Source organism: Triturus cristatus, chromosome 3_1 (assembly GCF_964204655.1).
Source record: "Triturus cristatus chromosome 3_1, aTriCri1.1, whole genome shotgun sequence".
In the NCBI taxonomy this organism is placed as follows: domain Eukaryota; kingdom Metazoa; phylum Chordata; class Amphibia; order Caudata; family Salamandridae; genus Triturus; species Triturus cristatus.
The window spans coordinates 359,729,602-359,749,989 of record NC_140583.1 but is presented as its reverse complement, the minus strand read 5'-3'; the positions used below and the strand labels follow the sequence as shown (position 1 = coordinate 359,749,989).

Here is a 20,388-nt window from a genome sequence, read left to right as displayed (position 1 = left end):
ATCACTTCCAGCAGAAGGAATTAATCATGGCGGCGGCCCAGGTGTCGGGCCCCATCATTTTGGAGGGTGCGAAACTGTGTCTTTACCAAGACTTGTTGCAGATAACGCTTCAAAAGCATAGCCACCTTCAAACAGCTACAGTAAGTATAAGTGGGGTTACCCCCTGCCTCCCACCTTCCAGTGAAAGGACATCACCAACTCAGTTCGCACATTGGAAGAAGCAGACGCTTTCTTACACCTGGAGAGTTCAGCAGACCTTCTCGCGCCACCTCTGCAGATGCTAGACCTACCTCTGACAAAAGATACTAGGGTTGGACTCACCGGTCCACGAGGAGCGCAACCCGTAAACCTTCCAAAGAAGACAGCTGCAAGGAGCAGTCAGCCCTCTTACATCATCTGAAGTTGCAGGGCCTTGCTGAGGGTCGCTGAGAGTATGACAATTCCGAGACATCACTCACAACTGTCGGCCCCTACTCCTGACTGCACCCATGATGGGGCCTTCGCAGCACACATCGCGGGGCTTCTACTGACTTCCATACCCAGCTTTCTCCAGATTGTTCCACAGTTTGGAACTTGGTTCCTGTTGCTATTTTGTCCCCCGCTCAACTGCACTTTCTGATGCCATACAAGCGGAGGCTCGGCTGCACCACACACACACACACACACACAAAACTCCCCCACAAGGGCGCTCCCATGTCCTGCGCATGTGGCATACACTTCACCAGTGCATAATTTGTAGGGAAAAAATTAATAAGTGCTAGGGCCCTCATTGGTAGCCCACTGCTGCTTGCATTACCCATTGCTCCGACCAGCACAGCCAATGAGAGCACCAACAGAGCTACTAACCATCACTCTTACAAATGTGACAATTCAGACTACTCCAGGCCCCCAACGCTATAAGATAGCTTGGGCAGTCGGTACGAGTCATTTCGGAAGTATGTTGATTTGACAAACAACTGTTTTTATGCTGCTCTCTAAATTAGACAACAGCACCACCACTGTCATAAGTGCCGGTGTTGGCAATTAAGTGCCGGTACCGGGAACCACCGGCTCAAAATAGGCACTGTGCTTCACTCTGTAGAACACTATATTTGAGATACTCAGTTTGAGTATCTGTGGCCTCAATGCCCTCTCTAAGAGGTTGGTGATCTTAGCTATGCTCCAAGAAGCCAGAACGGACATACGTCTGCTCCAGAAAACCCACCTAAGCAAGAAAGACTGCCCATGACTCAGGTCTATAGCATATGCATGTCAGTTTCACACCTCCAGCTCCAAGAAAACTGCAGAAGTCGCGATTCTGTAGGCGCATAGTTTGACAGGTCAGGTTTAAGTACAGTCGCTGAGATACCAGGGCGCCTTCTGGCTTTCCGGTGGCAAGCATTACCCTGGTCATGGCAGCAAAATACACTCCTAATGAACACCAAGAAACCTTTCTGGGCAATGCAATGCAATGGCTTCCACCGCACATCTCCTGATAGGAGAAGACTACAGTCTGGTTTTACACTTAACCCTGGTTCGTTTAATCCACATGGCCAGTTATACCAGTGCTTTTTCCACTGAGGGGCTGCAATGATTCGCCAAGATGAGTTTGACTGAAGGTGAGGAACCCCTTTTCCATTGATTTCACTTCCTATTCTGCTGCCTGCAGAAACGTTTTACGAAATGGGCAAAGTGGGCTTGGCCCAGGGCCCCAGCCTTTCAGGGCCCACCCCCATAGATAGAGCAAGCTCTGTCCTGCTAAAAGTCTTGCCCTGTTGGCCTTGAATAACTCTTAAACAGAATGTTTTAAAATACCCTTTTCCTTTAATATATTTTAAAGTGGGTGATGTGCGATTGTCTGTTATAGACATTATGCAGAGAAATGGGTTTGTTTCATACAACACCTATAAAAAAAAGTTTCTTTTAGATGACAATAGGACTTCACATATGAGAAATGGGAATGTGTCACTTAGATTATTTGCAGTAACATTAGGGACCTGCTGCTGCTGTTTTACAATATTGAAAAAAAGTCACTATCCCTGAATATTAGATGTAAATACATTTAGAAATTGAACGAGTGTGCCTGTACACTTTCAATCTTTCAATGGCCTGGCCAAATAGGGCATGAAAGAGCTGAAATTGAATCATAAATTCAAAGTTGTTCCAAACAGGAGCTCCCAAAATACATTTGGCCCAGGGCCCCCAAAATCCTTACAACCTCCCTGGCTGCATGGCAGTAAGACGCCAAGCTAGATTATTTCTGGACTTCCTCCTTTCTGCAACCTAACGTGCAGGTTACATCTACTGGAGTCTCCGCCCTCTCCGACTATTTCCCCTTAATAATCCAAGTCCCTCCCTCCCTCCAGTACCCCCATCGCCTGTTGTGACAAACGACACCATACAATGTCAACAATAAGTTACGGTTGAGATACAGGAGATATCGGAGCAAAATACTCTCTACCTTCAGGGCCAACAATACTCCCAACATTACCCCCTCCCTCTCATGGGAGACCCTTAGTTTTGTCCTCAGGGCTGCAACCTAGCTCAGCTCAGTTTAAAGCCCTTTGGCAGGAAAAATGCATGGAACTTGAGCTTAGATTGAAGGATCCAAAAGCCCGCCATAATTAAACGGCGGCGCGCTCAATCTGGAGACAGCAGTCTGTCACTCGCAAAGAGTTCAAAGCCCTCAGACAAAGCTGAATACCCAGAGGCAAAAATATTACACTGGTGGTAATAAGTCCGGCCAACTAGTAGCATGCAAACTCCAAGCCAGACTCCACAGTGAACTAGTGATGCAGATCCTCGGTCAGGATGGAAACGAGGCCCAGACGGACGAGAACATTGCCTGGGAATTTGAAGAGGTTTACTGGGCCCTCTATGCACCCGACCAGTGTGAGCCATCGGCTATTTCTCAGTACCTTTCTGGATGTTCGATCATATCTCTTCCTTCGCAAAAGGCAGATCACCTTGAGGAAGATATTCAACTGGCGGAGATCATCTTTGGCATCTCCCAACTCAAGGCTGGGAAAGCCCTGGGCCCCGGTGGCTTTACCCCAGCCTTTTACAAGATCTTTAGCCCACTCCTCCACCTATTCAATTCCATCAGTATCACAGGTCACCTCCTGCCCACTATGTGTGACGTGGTGATCTCTGTGATCCCCACGCCAAGGAAAGACACCAGCCTACTGCTCCTCATATGGGCCTCTCTCACTTCTGAACGTCCATGCCAAACTGTACACTGAGGTCTTGGCAAGCTGCCTGAAGCCATACATGCAGGGGCTAGTGGACCCAGACCAAGCGGACTTTATTCCAGAAAGGAGCTGTAGCGACAACAACACCAAACACATTTTACACCTTATTGATAAGGCCTTGCACTCGTAAGCCCGTGCTGATGGCCTCTCTCTGTGTCGAGAAGGTGTTCGATTGGGTACACTGGCCCTTTCTACAGGAGACCTTGGAGAAATTCAGATTGGGGCCTCTGCTCCGCAGATGAATCAGGAGTGCTTATATCTGACCCCAAGCTCAAGTAAGGGTTAATGGATTTCTCTCGCTGTCCTTTAAAGTACTCCGAGGCATGCGAAAGGGCTGCCCACTCTACCCCCCTCCCCTCCTTTTTGCTCAATACCCTCCTTTTCACTCAATACCCTCCTTTTTGTTCCAGACATGGAGCCTCTGGCTGAACACATTCGAATGAGCAGGTGGATCACAATGGTGGGAGAGACCATAAATTGGCACTATACGCCAAAAGTGTTCTGGTTTCCCTAACAGATCCATTAACCACCATTCCGGCCTTCTTGATGAGCTCTGCCTTTTCTGGAAGTTTTCGGGCTTTAAAATTAATGTTCAAAAGTCCCCAATCCTCAACCTCTCCACCCCAGCCAATGACGGCCGCGCCTTAAAAAGGTATGTTCTCGCTCACCTCAGGCCATCACATACTTAGGTCTTTCATTATGCCAATCAGTAGCTGGTACGGTGGAGCGCAATTACAAAGCGCCAGTAACTGTGCTGAACTCGAACCTGCAAACCTGACCCTCCGGGGGTTATTCCTGGCTAGACCGCAGGGCAGCTTTGAAAATAACCCTCTTGCCCAAAATACTTTTGATCATGAAGACCCTCCCGGCTCAATCCCACCCCTTTCCCTCACTAAATTACAACGTCCCTCATGGTGGGGAATAGGGTGGCAGATTGCATGGGGCGGAGCCAGCTGTACCACCCTCAGACAGGTGGCGGCATTGGGATTCCAAATCTTACCAATTATTATCTTGCTGCCCAATTATGATATATGTTGGAATGGCATAGATCCCCCCGCTCCCCAGCTGCTACCGGCAAGGGGTTTCTAGGATGACAGGAAGCTAACTTTAAACTAATGGGGGATTTCTTCGATTCGGACAGCTTGATGCCATTGATCAACTTCGACAGTCATATGGGCTTCTGGAATTCGAGCACTGGCGATATATACACACCCGCCACTAGGTCTCTAACCCTCCATTAAATTTCATGCTGCCAGATCACTCGCCCGCTTTGAACAATGGTTGCTGACCAAATATGATGATATGCTGCTATCCAAACTGTATAAAATATTGGTAGGGGCCTCCTCCTCTGCAAGAGTAACGGCACAGTGCCATTGTGAACTGGAGTTGGGCCTCCCCTTGACGAAGAATAGGCAGCGATATATTGTAGAATACAAATCTCGCCAACTAGCACAATGGCTACGGAAACAATACTCAAAACAGCACAATATTGATTTTATATCCCAGAGCACATGGCCAAGTAGAAGCCAGGGGTGTCCTCTGCCTGTTGGTCTAACTGTAGGGGACACAGGTTCCCTGACACACCTTTTATGGTACTGCCATAAACATCAACATTACTGGGATGCAGTACTGACCAACATAGAAAGCATCTTTGATATCAACCTCCCTCAATTCTCCAGTTATATCCTACTGGGCTTCCCCAAAACACTCACATATCCCCTCCACTCACAAAGTCAAGGCAATCACCCTGGCACTTTACGCTGCCCCTGCAGGTAGTCGCGGCCCAATGGGGTACGGACTATGAGCAGGACCAGAGGGACTTGCTCCAAAGGTGATGGGATACTCTGGGTATGGAGAAGATTTCCGCCAACATTAACTGTCACCAGTGGCAGTTTGAGCATCAGTGGGGCCCCTGTGTGACCTTTTTGGCTAAAGAATTCAGGAAACTCTTGCCTCAAACATTTCCTGGTACTTGCGACTCAAGGACTTGGACTCGTGTGCAGTGCCATGTGCTGGCTTTTTGCCTGGTACTCTATGAACTACCTGTCTTGAGCTTCACTTTCATCCTGGTGAGCGTTGGGAAGTTTCTTATATTGTAACCTTTGTTTTTCCAGTGACCCCTTGGATGATTTCCCTACTTCCCACTCCCCCTCATTCCTAACCATGGTCAGCATGGTTAGCCCCACCGGCCAGCAAATGTAGGTGGGAGTATGTGTATTCCCAGTTAAAAACAATACAACAGATTTGAACCATAAATGTAAACCTTCATGGGCTGTGGTGGATTCACTTAAAAGAGGTAGGTTTAATGATTTATTTCAAGGACACTTTTTGAGTAGATCAATAAAACATTTTTGTGCAGTGTTAGCACAGGGGAAGTCTTCTTTAGGATCAGGCTCCAAAACTTACATCAATTGGCATTTTCCTAAATTTAGGGCTGTTTAGGCTGAGGACCTTCAGGAACCTAAGAGTGGTTGGACAACAGGACACCAGCCATACTTCTGGATCAGAAAAAAACAGAGCCTAGGATTCTGAGCTACTAAAATGCTGGAGTCTAGTGCAGTGGTGTGATCAGGGTAGCCTTTTTCTGAAATGTAAACCTAGCAGGTTCAATGTAGCTGCTGGGATTCTTTTCCTTCTCCAAAGTGTATACACCCAGTGCTTTTGCATGTGCTGCAGAAAATGGAGGCATTGCTGATATAAGGGACTTCCTTGCAATTAAATCACACGGATGCTTTTATTTTTTTTACCCCTCACTAGATCAATTGGTTGTGAGATTCTTCACAATTACATGAAATTTAGCACTCTATGCACCACAACATGTCATTGAGGAGAAATCCAAGCAAACAAACCCTTTCCTGCATATCTCTCCAAAGTCCTAGGGATAAAAAGACCAGTTAGGAGCATAAAGGCATAGATAATGAACGCTTTGGGGTGGATGATTCTGAACAATCTACTGCGCATTGTGACAAAACAGAGTAAGATGGCTAACTCCAGAGAGCCACTGGCTGATATGATACTGGCATCCAATAATACTTTATCACTAAGGAAAATTCTGGAAACGGGCGAACCCTCCGGAGACGATCAGCTGGACGCACTCACTTCAGATATGGGCGCAGGCAGAAAGCACAGCACTTCATAGGGAAGAGACGGCGGGGCTCCGTAAATATCCCATAGCACTACAATGGGACGCCCTACTGACAGCTTTCAACACTGTGAATACTGGGGAGGGCTACCACACCTAGGCAGTCGTCCCATACGACACATACCGACGGTCCTGGGGGGAGGGAGACGGACACATGGAGACCTTCATTCACTCACCTCTCACTGGTTGCATTTAGTGCCGTGGGCCTGGCGCAGCGTAATCCTCTGCCCCCCCCCCTTTTTTTTTATTATGTCCCGGCACCTACGCACCTGGAGCGGGTCCATGGCACTGTCATGCGCTCGACCTCCGCCCCAGTGCCCTCTCCTGCCATACCTCCTGCATTTAAAAGTCCCATACTCTGTAGTGCAATGATTTTCAGAACGGTCTTTAGAAGGCAGCCTTTTAATTGTTTATAGTTTATATAAAAAAGGGTTAATTTGTTGGGGTATCTGCTTTTCTCCTTCCTATTTCCCTCTGGCACCAGTCCCTCGTCAGCCTGGTGTACTGGCCACTGAAGATTGTTTTTCAACACTTGTCATTCGCACGACAATCTGATAAGGGTGGTCTTACTGCTATAGGAAATGTTGTTAAGTAGCACTGGCATCTTTTTCTCTCCCTCACTTCTCACTTGGCTGTACTCCTCTCTCTCCGCGGGCGATTAAGCACTGTGGCGGGATATGTAGGTCTGCTGATCAGGGGAGTGTTAGGAGCGATAGTCACTCGATGAAAATTGTGTATGTTGGAACGCATTGTACTATGATCTGCAATAATCGGAGTGGTTTACTCGCAACAATATTGACGCAAAAATGCAATGTATATTTGGAAACATTGCTCTTATTTAATCTGTTTTCTGAAGAACTGTTATGATATGTACCATGAGCAAATGGGGAAATTTTTTGGAACAAAAAAAAAAAAAAAAAAAAAAAGAAAACCCTAATAAAGATATTTAAACAAAAAAAAAAATCACTAAGGAAAATTCTGCATGCGGATTCCTCATACTACAAAATCACCACTTCAACTCTAGGCTTTTCCATTGTTTTACAGCACACTTGAGGTGTTTAGTTTAATATGATACTCCAGTTGCCTATTCCTAGAAGGAAAAAAAAACTTACATTTCTGTAACTGGTCACATGAAAAGTCCAGACTGAGGCATTCAGGGTGAGCATGTTGGGTGTGTGATTGTCTAAGTAATTTCTCACCAAGGCCATACATTTTACCTTATTGCTGGTAAAGTAAATGGGTAAAAGAAGAGTATTTTTACTCATTTATTAAAATAAAAAATAAAAATAAGAGTGCACAATTGAAACTTACAGCCATTTACAAAAAATAGCTTCAATGTCATTGAAGTTTGATGATACACAAAAGCCCCTTTTTACTTTGGAATATTGTAACTGCCCCAATAGTTGTACTAGACCTGCCTAAAAATGTCTCTGAAACATGAACAAATGGGTTTGTTTCTCATGAAGGTATTAGTAAATCCATTAACAGGTGGGGATATGATGTCAGCACCGATAGCCTACAGCATTCACATGGGCATACCGTCACCTCCTTCCATGTTCCCTCTAATTTACAGGGCAACCTCAGTTCAAGTAACAAGAAGGTCTAACTTAATTAAGATCAATATACAATCTTCCTTCTTAAATTTTGCGAGGCAACAAGATTGCCAAAGGACCAGGATTGCCCCTCAGCAGAAACAACATTGGCTATATGAGTAACACTGCCCCCTTATCAACAGTCAGATACATGATGCTAAGAAATAATTTGCTGTCTAATGAATAAATATTTACCACCCTCTAAACTAAGGATAGCTTATGTCATACAAACGAAGCAAGGCTAAAAATAATTTTTTGTATTAAGTTTTTCACTGAATTGTACATCCGATGCATAGCAAGCAAGCGAAAGTAGATCTATGTACTAAAGCTGTGTTTTGCCTATCTGTCCCATTTAAAGCAAGCTTTATAGGACCTACCATCACACTATGTGGTTAATGTAATGGTCTCTGTTAAGATGCTTGCCATAAAACTTTATTTTTGCTAGGTTTGCGAGTCCATTCATTTTAGTATGTGTAGAATACTCTGCTTTAAATTACAGTCAACTTTCTATTACAGAACAAAAGTATTCTATATTTTAAGCTGTACACATGTAACTCGCATGCGTGTGCTCTGCTACAAAGTAATGAGTGCTATACACAATGGGGGCTTTATTGATGCAGGAAAAACAAAGAGTTAAGAGCGAAGATGCTGCATATGTTTTCTGCATTGCTTTATATATGTTCCAATATTATTTTTCTTTGGCACTCTTGCCATCCTTCATAATTAATATCCAGAAACACAAGAGCACTTTATTAAAAACCGTTAAAGATCGTATGAGTTTCAATGGGATGATAGTAATTCGGCTTGTATCGTACTTAACTGATGGCTTTCAACAAACGACAATTAGAAATGATTCGTGAAATCCGGTTCTCCTACAGATAACAGTACCCCAATGCTTCCATTCGGGGAATCATTCTCTGCAATGTACACACTGTACCCGTGAAGAACTTAAAAAAGTGTTCTGATAGTCCTATCAATTTAATACTGTTAATACAGATCTCTATCTGAAACATGGTTCTGCTAAAAACGACACCACCACCAGACTCTTGTGAGCATTAAGAATGAATACCTTATTGACAAGGTCACACCCACGTTTTGCCTGGTATCTGATGCAATTTTGACAGAAGTGCACTGGGTTCCCGTTTTTCCAGAACCCCAGTGCCAGATCTCTTTCCCTAAAACTGTACAATTGTTTCCCAATTGGCAAGTTCTTTAGCACACCTATAAGTTCCTAGTAAATTATACACCTGGTACCTAGAGAGGGTCCCTAAGGGCTGAAGCATGTATTGTGCCAACCTAATGGACCCCTCACCACACTCATACAGACTGCCATTGCAGACTGCATGAAATGGTGCAGATGAAAGTAAAAACACAACATGGAACACATACTGTGTGCCATGCCTGCAGACACTGCATGCAATATATGTAAGTCACCCTACAGAAGGCCTTGCAGCCCTAAAGAAGGGTGCATTATATTACATTACATGTGTGGACATATCTACATGAGCAGACATGCCCATGTGATATCCAAGTCAATTCTTAGACATTGCAAGTGAACCAGGATGCCATGTGGAGTATACGTACTGGGCACTGGCGATTATGAGTTACCCAGCTACATGCTGGCTTCACTGACATGAAAGATGTTTGGTATCAGACATCTTGTATTAATAAACCACACTAATTTGAGTGATGGATTCATTAATACATGCACCCAGAGGGTACTTTAGAGGTGCTCTACCTCAACCCCACTAGTATTCTAGTGTGCTGGCTGACTGGTACAGTTGAGCCTGCCACCACAGATGTGCTTGTGACCCCCTAGGAGGTGAGAGCCCTGCTTTCAGAGGTCAGGAACAATATCTGCTCTGGCAGGAGGTGCTTACTCTAGCAGGACGGCTAGTGAATCAGCATACCAAGGCCAGAGGCTTCAAAGCCTCTGCCACCTTTGATATACGACCCTGGCATATGCCACCCCCTTTCACTGAAGCCCATTTGGCACCAGGACAGGCAGGAAATTAGTTATGCGAGGAGGGGAGGAGCACACCCAGGTCGCACACACTCCAAAGGCGAGTTGCCTGATGTTCCTCACTGTAGGAACATTCCACCATCTCGGTGCTAGCAGAATTAGAAACACTGGGACAGGGTTATGCCCACTTCCCACATGAAGTGATCATTTAAGAGGCACAGTGATCCCATAGGTAAGTAGCCCATTGGCTTCTAACCTACGCTCCCCTAAATAGAAATTTTGGAGGCCCCCTGACACCAGAACTTAAGATTTATCTGACTAACTAAGAAGAGGACACGGAAGGGACAAACAATGAGAGAACTTAAAGACTGCCTGCACGCTCCAGACTCAATTGCAAAGATCCAAAACGTCCTGCAACTGTGCATCCTCCAAAAGGGGAAACAGCCTTTCAATAGAAGCGTTACAACACATGCCATTACAGCGCATATCATTACAACGCGAAAGGCTTGTTGCAGGAGGTAGAAGCTGTTGGAGTTAACTCCAACACCTTCCCTACTGTTGCACACAATGGAGTTGGTATAGTAAATCATACTATTCCAAATTCCAACGCATCCGACAGCAAGTCGGGGTAAAGGTATGCGTTGTAATGGCATGTGTTGTAATGGCATACCACCTGCAAAAGCCTTGGAAGGTTGCAAGAACTTCGAAAACCAGCCAGCATATCCCTTAGAGTGAAGGAGCTACTCGCCTGCATCCTACAGGCACCGACCAGGATGTCCAGTTCCAAGAGGCTGCTGACCACTGGGTCCACTGAAGCAGTAGCCACTGCCTGCACCAATAGCCAGGGTACTGGACCCTCGCAGTGACCAACACTTGTTTGGAGAACAATCCGGACTTCAACAATCCGAAGGTTAACCAGCCAACGAGGGATATCAGCTCAGCAGAGGACAGCCCAGAGAGTGGCCTGGCTGTCCTGTTTTGTCCCTCTTTGCAGTTCAGATCAAGAAACGTGATGACCTACCATAAACTAGGGCCAGTCAACTAATACTTCCTGTACCCAAGCTTCCGGCCCAGGTCCATGAACACAGACTGGCCCCCCTTGCTCCCAGGACCCTCACGAACAGAGCCTCCCGATGGAGCTCCCGGACTTGTCCCGTTTGCAGCCTATTTCTACTTGGCCCCCTTCTTAGCCTACGGTGTAGCGCGCAAGGCTACAAATCCATCTAGCACTTCTGATCCCAGACACACACGGGCAAGTAAAACCTAACTGCTGGTGGAACATGGGACCTTAGCACCCCAAGAACCCCCGACTTAAAGGGAACCCTCTAAATCATATTTGATTGCAAATACCTGTAAGAAGTAGATATCCTTCTCTCTATAGGAAAGCATTACAGCGTAAAAATGCACTATTTGCTAAGATTGCTAAAAACTGTAAAAGTCCTAACTTGAAAAGCAATTACCCAATTACAAAGTTCTTGTTGAAATATATATTAAAATGTGCTTTTTTTCAAAATTGGTGTGGATCTCCTTGTTGAGTGTGTGTATCATCTATTGACTCAATGTATGCAACAAATGCTTAACACTCCTCTCTGATAAGCCCAAGGCTGCACGACCACACTTACACAAATAGCGCACCTTTGAATTGTGGAAACAAGCCTCAATCCACTTACTTATAAGGGATACACAGCATCTCGCTTTTTAGTATACTATATAAAGAGCAAGCTTCCTACACTCCTCTCACATTGAATCGATATAAAATTATTTTCTTCCTTATATCGCTTCCTCAAGTTAGAGATCTGTTAAGTTCTAGTTTGACAAAATTAACATTCCAGACTAAAAGCTTTCTACGTACAAACTCTCCAGGGGTCTGAAATTTAATAAATCAACTTGTCCATGGGGCAGGTTGCTTCATAAATCTACTTGTCCTGTAACAAAATCCACTTGTCCCTTTTGTGCCATGTAATGCGGTGACAAATTATGGCAGCAATCTCATTATGTAAGAGCCCCGAAATAGCCTCTCTGATTATGCCAGGGGTCCTTCAATAGTAGGGTTTGAATATTAGCAATTCAAAAACGGGCTTTGGGCTACAGGAATTCCACGTAACTGCTCTCTATGGTTCATTTTAGTTAAGAGGCTGAATCTAAATACCCTTATCAATCATTTGGCCAAATTTGAATTTAAACTTCAACTAGGGATAAAGAAAATACTATATGCCTCAATAATTTCCAACTAATGTTCCAACATTTCCAAAAATATGAAACTCTTTGCCTCTTGTCTTTCAGATTAATTCATCCTGCCTGGCTGGTAAGAATAATGTAAAAGTCTTCCCATACAGTGACAATAATTAGTAGTCAGAATTCTAAAACTTAATGGTAAGAATCGGGAAAAACTGTAAAAGGACTCCCAAACCAGAAGAGACTTGACACGGCTACAAGAGTACCTTAACCAATTTCAACCTGTTGCATCAAGTTATCCAACAAGCCATTCCATATCCTGTCTCATATTGTTCTGAAGCTCTTTTGACCAGAATTACCCTGAAACTTCTGTTACCTCACAACTACTTCAATTGGACTGCTCTGCCAACGATGCCAAGTATTCTCCTTGGCTAGTACCTCATTTACAAATCACCACATTGACCATCATCAAGTCACTTAATTTACAACTACAGAAGTCACTCCAATGAATCTCCTAATCTAACCAGTTCAGTAAACCCCTTTAGCCCCTCACCTGGTACCCTAGCTGTCATTCCAGGTAGTTTTCTGCCATCCCAACAACTACTTAACTATTTCGCTCCATGACTCTACCCATCTCAACTAGTCACTCACTGCTTCTACAACCATTCAAATAACCTCCACCACTCAGTCATCGATCTACCATTCATTTCAGGTATATCAAGTCTCAGATTTCAGCCAGCTCCACCACTTACACTGTACCTCCCTTTACCATCACTGTCATAGATATTGCTCTGTGCTCCCGACAACCAACTGGATCTAAAGAGAGCCAGATTCCTTCCTTCCAGTGCGGTGTTAAACACAAGGCAACACTTCTCAGTGTGACCAAAGAACTACTCCTCTCCATCGCTGCACTAAAACTCACAGCAGTTAATGAACTCGCTTTCCATATGTAACAGTTGTTTCTGCAATTCTGGCATACAAGTATGTCCAGTCCCCTTTATTCTAGACCCTTCTGTGGTCCAGGCCATTGGGGCCACCGCAGTGTTCACAAAATGGATGAAAGAAAGAAGCCTACAAGTATGCCCAAAACTTGTATATCTAAATCACTCTCCTCGCATGGTCGTGTTCTCAGACTTGTTTTACCCTACATTATCAGTGGATAACCCATAAACTCTTCGTATCTAGGAGACCTCTAAGACAGGGGCGCTTGTGAACCAGTTGTTGCCACCTCAGGCTGACTGTTTACTTCCACATACATGCAGATAACTGGAGTGCCATATAAAATTGGTGTATAAAGTTAATGCATTCTCCACCTCTACCCCTTGGGTAGGCTTGCATCATGGGGACAAAATGAATTCCCTAAGATACCCTTCCTCCAGCCAACAGTGAAGAGGGTTATGTGAAACTCCTCTGACATGACGGGTTTTAAGTCTTCACATTAAAAAGTGCACGTCTTTAGTGAAATGTGCTATTGGTCAGGTGGGGCTGGAATGGTGGTGATGCCGCCATCCTTCAAACAGTTGCATCTGGCTACGGATGAAGTGGACTGCTGCCTGCATCCTCCATGCACCAAAAGCCTAATGCTTGTGCTGGAGATACAACCTTCCAAACCAAACCTGCTAAAGATACATTGTTAAAGTCAATTATGACCACCACTAAGAAGATGGCACGGGTGTAGTTAGTGATACTGTCTCAATCTTGATACAGCTTTAATTCTTAAAAACAAACAGTAACAATCCACCCTAATGGACAACCTCCCCTGGTGTCCATACGCCTCACCTTCAGCAAACCAAGCACAGGTTTTGCTCAAAAGCAGAGTGCAAGCACCCTATACTTTACGTTCTAGGAATACAAATAGGTCAGGCCACTCAAACATGCTTGTAGTACGTTCACAAAACATTAAACCACTGGAAAACATACCAAAAGTGGCTGGCAGAGGATGATCTTATGTGCCTATTGTTTCATAAGCCACATATGATAGCACTACAAGTGGATTGTTAAATTAGGACCCAATTAAAAGTGATTCGACGTTTATCACATCCAGTATCGCGGTGTGATAAAGATCGAGCTTTTTGTTAGATTTCAGCAGTGCAAACCTGACTGAATTAAACTAGGGACAAAAGCCCACTATAAGCACATTAGCCATTAAGGATCACATACACAATAACCTGGAAAACATCTTTGGCTAGACAACCAACTATTACACTCTGGAGGGCAGACATTACCCAGGTATGTGGCATTCTTGTTACCTACTGCAGGATGAAAGACTTGAGTAGGCGTTCTTGGATTCCAACCGGTCTTGGAATCCAACCTGTGAGGGTTACACTCAAGATACAGCACATAAACTTAATGAAGCCATCAACCACCCAGTAAAAAAAGTTAAGATGAAGTAGACGGTATGTAGTATTGCACTGACTTTTTATTCCTCATCAGCAAAATGTGAATAAAAGGAAATGTCTTAAACAAGAACATTTTAAAAATTGGAGTATCAATTTGAGATGGAAAAGATCAAGAATTGAAGTTCGAATTTAAATAACAAACGGAGCATGGAGACTGAAGTGTCAGACAGCAACTTATTTAATACAAGCAGAAAATGGGCCGAGGGGTTTACAGCGCACTGTCTTGACCTCCGACACTGTGTTCACATGCTGGAAGGTTGGTTTGCTTTTATTGCAGTCCGTCCCTGGAACAACACAGTTATATAGCTGGACAGCTAATTTTGCGTTCATTTTTCGAAACACAAAATAGCAAAAGCTGAGCCCATATTAAATGCACTAAATCTGCCATAAATTAAAGGTAATTAAATTGCCCATTATTTAATTAAACTGCTCATATTACCAGATTGAGCTATAACAAACACACTGTCTGAGATTCAGTGAAAATCATGTATGCATATCAAACTCGGCACATGTGGATATAGGAATGACCCTGAACTAAGACATGAGCTAAGGCATTTCCTCTGGCCTGCATGACCACTACAAGGTTGCACAGGCAAACACTAGCACTTCTCCCTACATGACAGTTTTTAACAGTTTGACATAACAGATTGCATGACAAACTACATGGCTGGCCGCATACAAACTGTGTAATAGCTGACAAAATGTACCTCCATGTGCATGACGTCTACAACATTGTAAGGATGTCAGAGTACATGCTACCCATCAGCGAAGTGCTTCAGCAAATTAGTGGTACAAAGGGCTACACAAATATTAAAACGAAGGGGCATATTATCAAGAAACGGCGTTACAATAATCGCCGCTTTAGCACCAGAAAACTGCCACTAAAGCGGCGATAATGGGCTTGATAATATGCCCTGAAGAATTCCAATAGAAGCCCATGTTCTGGTGTCAACATTTTTCTGCCGCTAAAGCGGCGATAATTGGAACGCCGTGCTTGATAATATGCCCCATAGTTCTTTCAAAGTTCTGGACTCCTGCTGCTAGGCCAGATCACAGTTCCAGCTCTCACTGTGAACTATATACACCCATGGAAACACAGGACTCTTACTACTGATCACTTTAGTAGAGAAGGCTTAAAAAGGGAACATTTGGATTGCAATGAAAGGGAAGGTATAGCACGATCGCAATCTCCTGAGCTGGAAATCCAATTTAGTCAAAAAGAAAAAGGGAAAAAATGCATGCAAGAGTTAAAAACGTGCTCCAACATCTATCCACCTACTTTAAAAAAAAAAAAATATATATATATATTCATATATTCCCCAACAAAAAGTTTATTTCGGAAATTGTTATTCACCTACGTACTAAAACATTGTTTACATTGCAAAACCCCAGGCAAAATAATGCCACTTTCTAACACAAATTAGATGATGGTAGGTACCGACAAGTTTTTGAATGAGAGAGATGGGACCACAAGGGCTTCCACGTGCCTACTAACTCGTTCTCTGGATAGCCGTTGCCCGTGTAATAGGTGCCCGACTACGAGGGAGGAGACAATGCGTACATCTCAGACTCCTGTATCAGCTCCGTTGGTCTGATGATAATGTTGGGGGGGGGAGTTTAGACCGCTTCCCAAGGAACCTAGCTGCGCCGTCATGCACACAAACACTGCCTCAAACAAAACACACAGGACCAGGGCTCTATATGCCGCCCAGAAAAGTCAAAACCACGCGCATGAAGCAGGTACTTTTCCAACCACAAGCAAAGGCTAAAGGAAACTACGTATCCCGCCTTCACTCCTCCCCCGCACGAGCCCCGCAAAATCAAAACAAGGATGGTCAGCAGCCTTCAATGCAGCATCACGCTCAGCGTAGGTAACGGAGATCAAGTCTGTAGTGATGAAACCTTCATGCAGAAACCTCAGCCGCGCCGCGCGTTTTGGACGAATATTTTTTTTTTTGTTTAATACCTGCTACCACTTGGCTGTCTCTCGGGGTGGCAGTGCGAAAAGTAACATACAACCCAAGATGGCGACCGGCACGGGCAGTAGTCGGCAAACCACAGTGGCCTACAAGACCGTCCTCAGAGGAAGGCAGGTGCAGCCAGGGGGCGCACCTGGACCCTCCACAGGCACTCAAACGGAGAAGAAAAGTGTCTTACCGTACGCGACATTAAAAGGGACCCATCGGTCCACTCAGTAGCTCTGACGGCAGTAAGCGGCGCCGGGGCTTCCTAACGAGGTGAAGTAGCTGCGGAGCATGCTGGGAAATTTCAGGTCAGGCAAACGCGGCTCCTCATCTAATGTCGGCGCAGGGCCGGGAGGGAAAGCGCGTTGAGCAGACTCAAGAGCATGTGCCTAATGAAGGTTGGTTTGCTCACAAAGGTGGATACGTTCCTTATTTTTGTGATTCATCCCGCATGTGTCCATCGGAACCTGTTAACATTTTAATAAGTACATTGAAGGGAATTGAGCGTCAAAGAGAAATTGACTTGATGGCACACGCTGCCTGACCTTGCATCTGAAGTATGCTCAGAATTTAACACCATTAGTTTCTTTAGCAAACATTTGTATAAATCATGTCGCATGGGTTTCCTATCTTATTAGGCAACACAATTGAAAGAAAACTTTGAAGAGTAACTGCTGTAGAATAATGTCTTACTATAAACATTGCCAATGGAATTTGCAGCGTATTTGCCACACATTTTGTTATAGTATCATACATGCCTGTTGTGGGGCCAGGTAGGCCCCACTGTTGTGCCAGGGGTACAGGAAGGACACTGGCATCAATTTAGTTACAGCGTGGTGATTTATTAACTGTATAACACCAACAACATGTGAAATACTGGGCCCACGAGGAGCGGCGATCTCCACTCGCCGGCCGCGCTCTCCTTCAATGTCCCGTCCCCCTCCGCGTCACGGAAACGCCCGTCCTGATAGGACGGGGCGTCACGTGACACAGAGGACAACGAGACATGCGTCTCTATGATGCATAAAACACTAGACCGTACAACATCTCCCCCCTCAACAATATAAACAGCAAAACATTATTCATGTCATGACAAAATCTTCAAAACGCTTGGGCGCCCTAACAAGTCTGGTAGGCCTCCTCGGAGTCACAAACCGAGGTTGCCCCTCGGCGCTTGGAGTGCTACTACATCTGGCCCTGGGAACCTTGGATGCCTTCACACTCTGGCACAGACTTCGTTCCACCCCGCACACCGGCACCACTATGCCTCAAATCGCATCTCTTCACAACATGCAGATTCGCCTTTGCTAGCTCTATCGATAGGCGAGGTGTGCAAACATCCATCATCCTCCCTCTCACTCCTATCCGCAACCTCATTACCTTGCCACTCTGGTGCATTATCGTCATTCCTAGACCCACTCGCACGGCCTCTACTCATGATGATTTTTTCCTGGCCTGCTTTGAGCCTGACGATGTCATCTTTGCTTCTCCATCCTCCACCCTCCAAGCACACTGCCCCTTTCCTAACCTCCTGCACCCGTACAGGAGTTTGAAAGACTGACTCCCCCTTCATCACCTTATGCGGCTTCTTTACTAGCACCCAATCTCCCTGTTCCACGTCCTTTGCTCTGGCTCTGTTCACAGTATCAGCGTATCGCTTGGCACACTCCTGTTTGGCCATGATACGCTCCCTGACTCTTAGCGACTCCTCTTGCACACCCTCCGTGTCTTCACTTACATCATACCACTTGTTGTATTTGGGAGTAAGCTCGCTGGTGCACCTTCTCCCCCTCATCAGATAGAAGGGTGTATGGCCTGTAACAGCATTTGGGGTGTTATGGTAAGTGTGCACCTTGTCCGCAAGGAACATCTTGACGTCCAAATTGGACGCAATGGCTAGCTGAATGCCCTCTTTAAGGAACCTGTTCATTCTCTCCACCTGCCCATTGCTCTTCGGGCTGTACAACGAGGTCTTCTCCTGCTTGATCCCTGAGTGGGCGAGAAAGTCCGTCATCTTCCTGGATACGAGCTGTGTGCCATTATCAGAAACCATGACCTTCGGTTGCCCTTCCTGGGCGAAAATTTTTCGTAGCACTTGTATCACCCGGACCGTGGTAACTTCTCGGACAAACTTGTACTGTATCCACTTGGAGTAGTAGTCGGTGATCACGATGAGAAATCTGCAATCCTCCGGCAGCAACGAGAACGGACCTGCGAAGTCGATGGCAATCTTGCTCCATGGGCCAACCGGAATGTCAACCCTCTGCAGTTCCCCTCTGCTGGTCTTCCAATGCTTGTCCGCCTTCAGACATTGCTCGCATCGGTCTATGAAGTCGCAGACGTCGCTGGTCATCCCCGGCCACCAGTAGTACATTTTCAGCAGATTCTTGGTCGCGGTGCCGCCAGGGTGACCCTTGTGGGCAATTCTTATCAGTTTGCTCCTGAGGCCTTCCGGGGGAACGAACAGCTCGTGCCGTTTCAAGAAACCATTCTCGAGAGTGAGCTCCGCACTCACCTGCTGGAAGCTTCGTAGCGAACCGTGTAAGTTCCGAACAGGAGGCCAATGGGATGTCATGTGACCCATCACGGTGCGGAGAATCAAGTCCTTCTCCTGAGAAGCCAGCCATTCCTCCTCTGAGATGGAACCTTCGCACATCGTCGTGGCATCCACCAGAGCCACCACACACTCCGCATCATCGAGGGACACGTCATCATCCCCTGCCACCGGCAAGCGGGACAAACAATCCGCTCTGTAGTTGAGGCCACCCTTGATGTGCCGGATCGTGAAGTGGTATTCCTGCAGCTTGGACAGTAGGCGCAGCAGCCGCGAACTAGCCTTCCCATTACCACGGCCCTCGCCGGCCATCATGTAGATCAGGGGTTTATGATCCGTGACGATTTCGAACACCTTGCCCCACAAGTAGTTCTTCAGTTTCTCCACCGCCCAGACACAGGCGAGCGTCTCGCGCTCGATGGTACTGTAGTGCTTCTCGGCGTCGCTCAAAGAGCGGGATATGAAGGCGATGGTGTTTTCTTTCTGCCCGTGGAACTGGCAGAATACCGCCCCAATGCCCTTTGCACTGGCATCGACAGTGACCACATTCCGCAAGTCCTTGTTGTAAGGTTGCAGCACCGGAGCCAATGCGATACCCCTCTTGACGGCCTCGAACGCTGCGTCCTGCTCCGCTGCCCAGACGTACTTGACATTCTTCCTCAGCAAGGCCCTCAGTGGCTCCACCGTGGTCGCGTACCCCTGCAAGAACTTTGAATAGTACTCGCTGAGCCCCAGGAAAGACCGCAGGGCGTCCTTGTCGCCAGGGCACGGAGCTTCTCTGATCGCTCTCACCAGGTCATCCTTGGGAGCAATACCATCCGGGGTCAGGACATGCCCCAAGTATTCGATCTTGGTCTCCATAAACTTACATTTGTCCTTGGAGACTGTCATCCCTTTCTCACGCAAGACCTCCAACACCTTGCCCAATACCACCAGGTGCTCCGCTTCGTCCTTGGTGTGAATCAAGATGTCGTCCTGGAACGCTTCGACCCCCTCCATATCACAGAACAGCAGATCCATCAACTTTTGGAACACCCCCGAAGCAGAGGCGAGACCGAAGGGCAGCCGGACGTACCTGTACGCCCCGAACGGAGTGACGAACGTGGTCAGCTTCTTGGAGCCCTCGGTGAGGCAGACTTGGTGGTACGCAGACTTCAGATCAATCAGGGTAAAGAACCGGGACCCTGATGTTGACGCCAAAATGTCTTGAATGTTGGGCAGGGGATGGCAATTGACCAGGATATTGTTATTGAGGGAACGCAGATCCACGCATAGACGGATGTCTCCGGACCTTTTCTTCTTCGACACGACAATTGCGGACACCCATTCCGAAGCACCGGCACCTTCTATCACACCTTCATTTTCCAAC

The 20,388-nt window shown here is 46.0% G+C and overlaps 1 protein-coding gene across 11 annotated transcripts in view; it reads right to left on the bottom strand.

Annotated features, from left to right (window-relative positions):
• Window positions 1-16,777, bottom strand: part of ZNF280D (zinc finger protein 280D) — an 896,727-nt gene extending 879,950 nt beyond the window's left edge. For 4 of the 11 annotated variants that reach the window (XM_085644119.1, XM_085644115.1, XM_085644122.1 and 1 more), the window contains exon 1: window positions 16,659-16,755. In XM_085644119.1, coding sequence (XP_085500245.1) covers window positions 16,659-16,670 — 12 coding nt within the window. In that variant the 5' untranslated portion in view covers window positions 16,671-16,755. Of the gene's footprint in view, window positions 1-16,467; window positions 16,596-16,658 lie in introns of those variants that run through there. The other 7 variants (XM_085644120.1, XM_085644117.1, XM_085644121.1 and 4 more) reach the window with 5 other exon arrangements.
• Window positions 16,778-20,388: the final 3,611 nt, after the last annotated feature.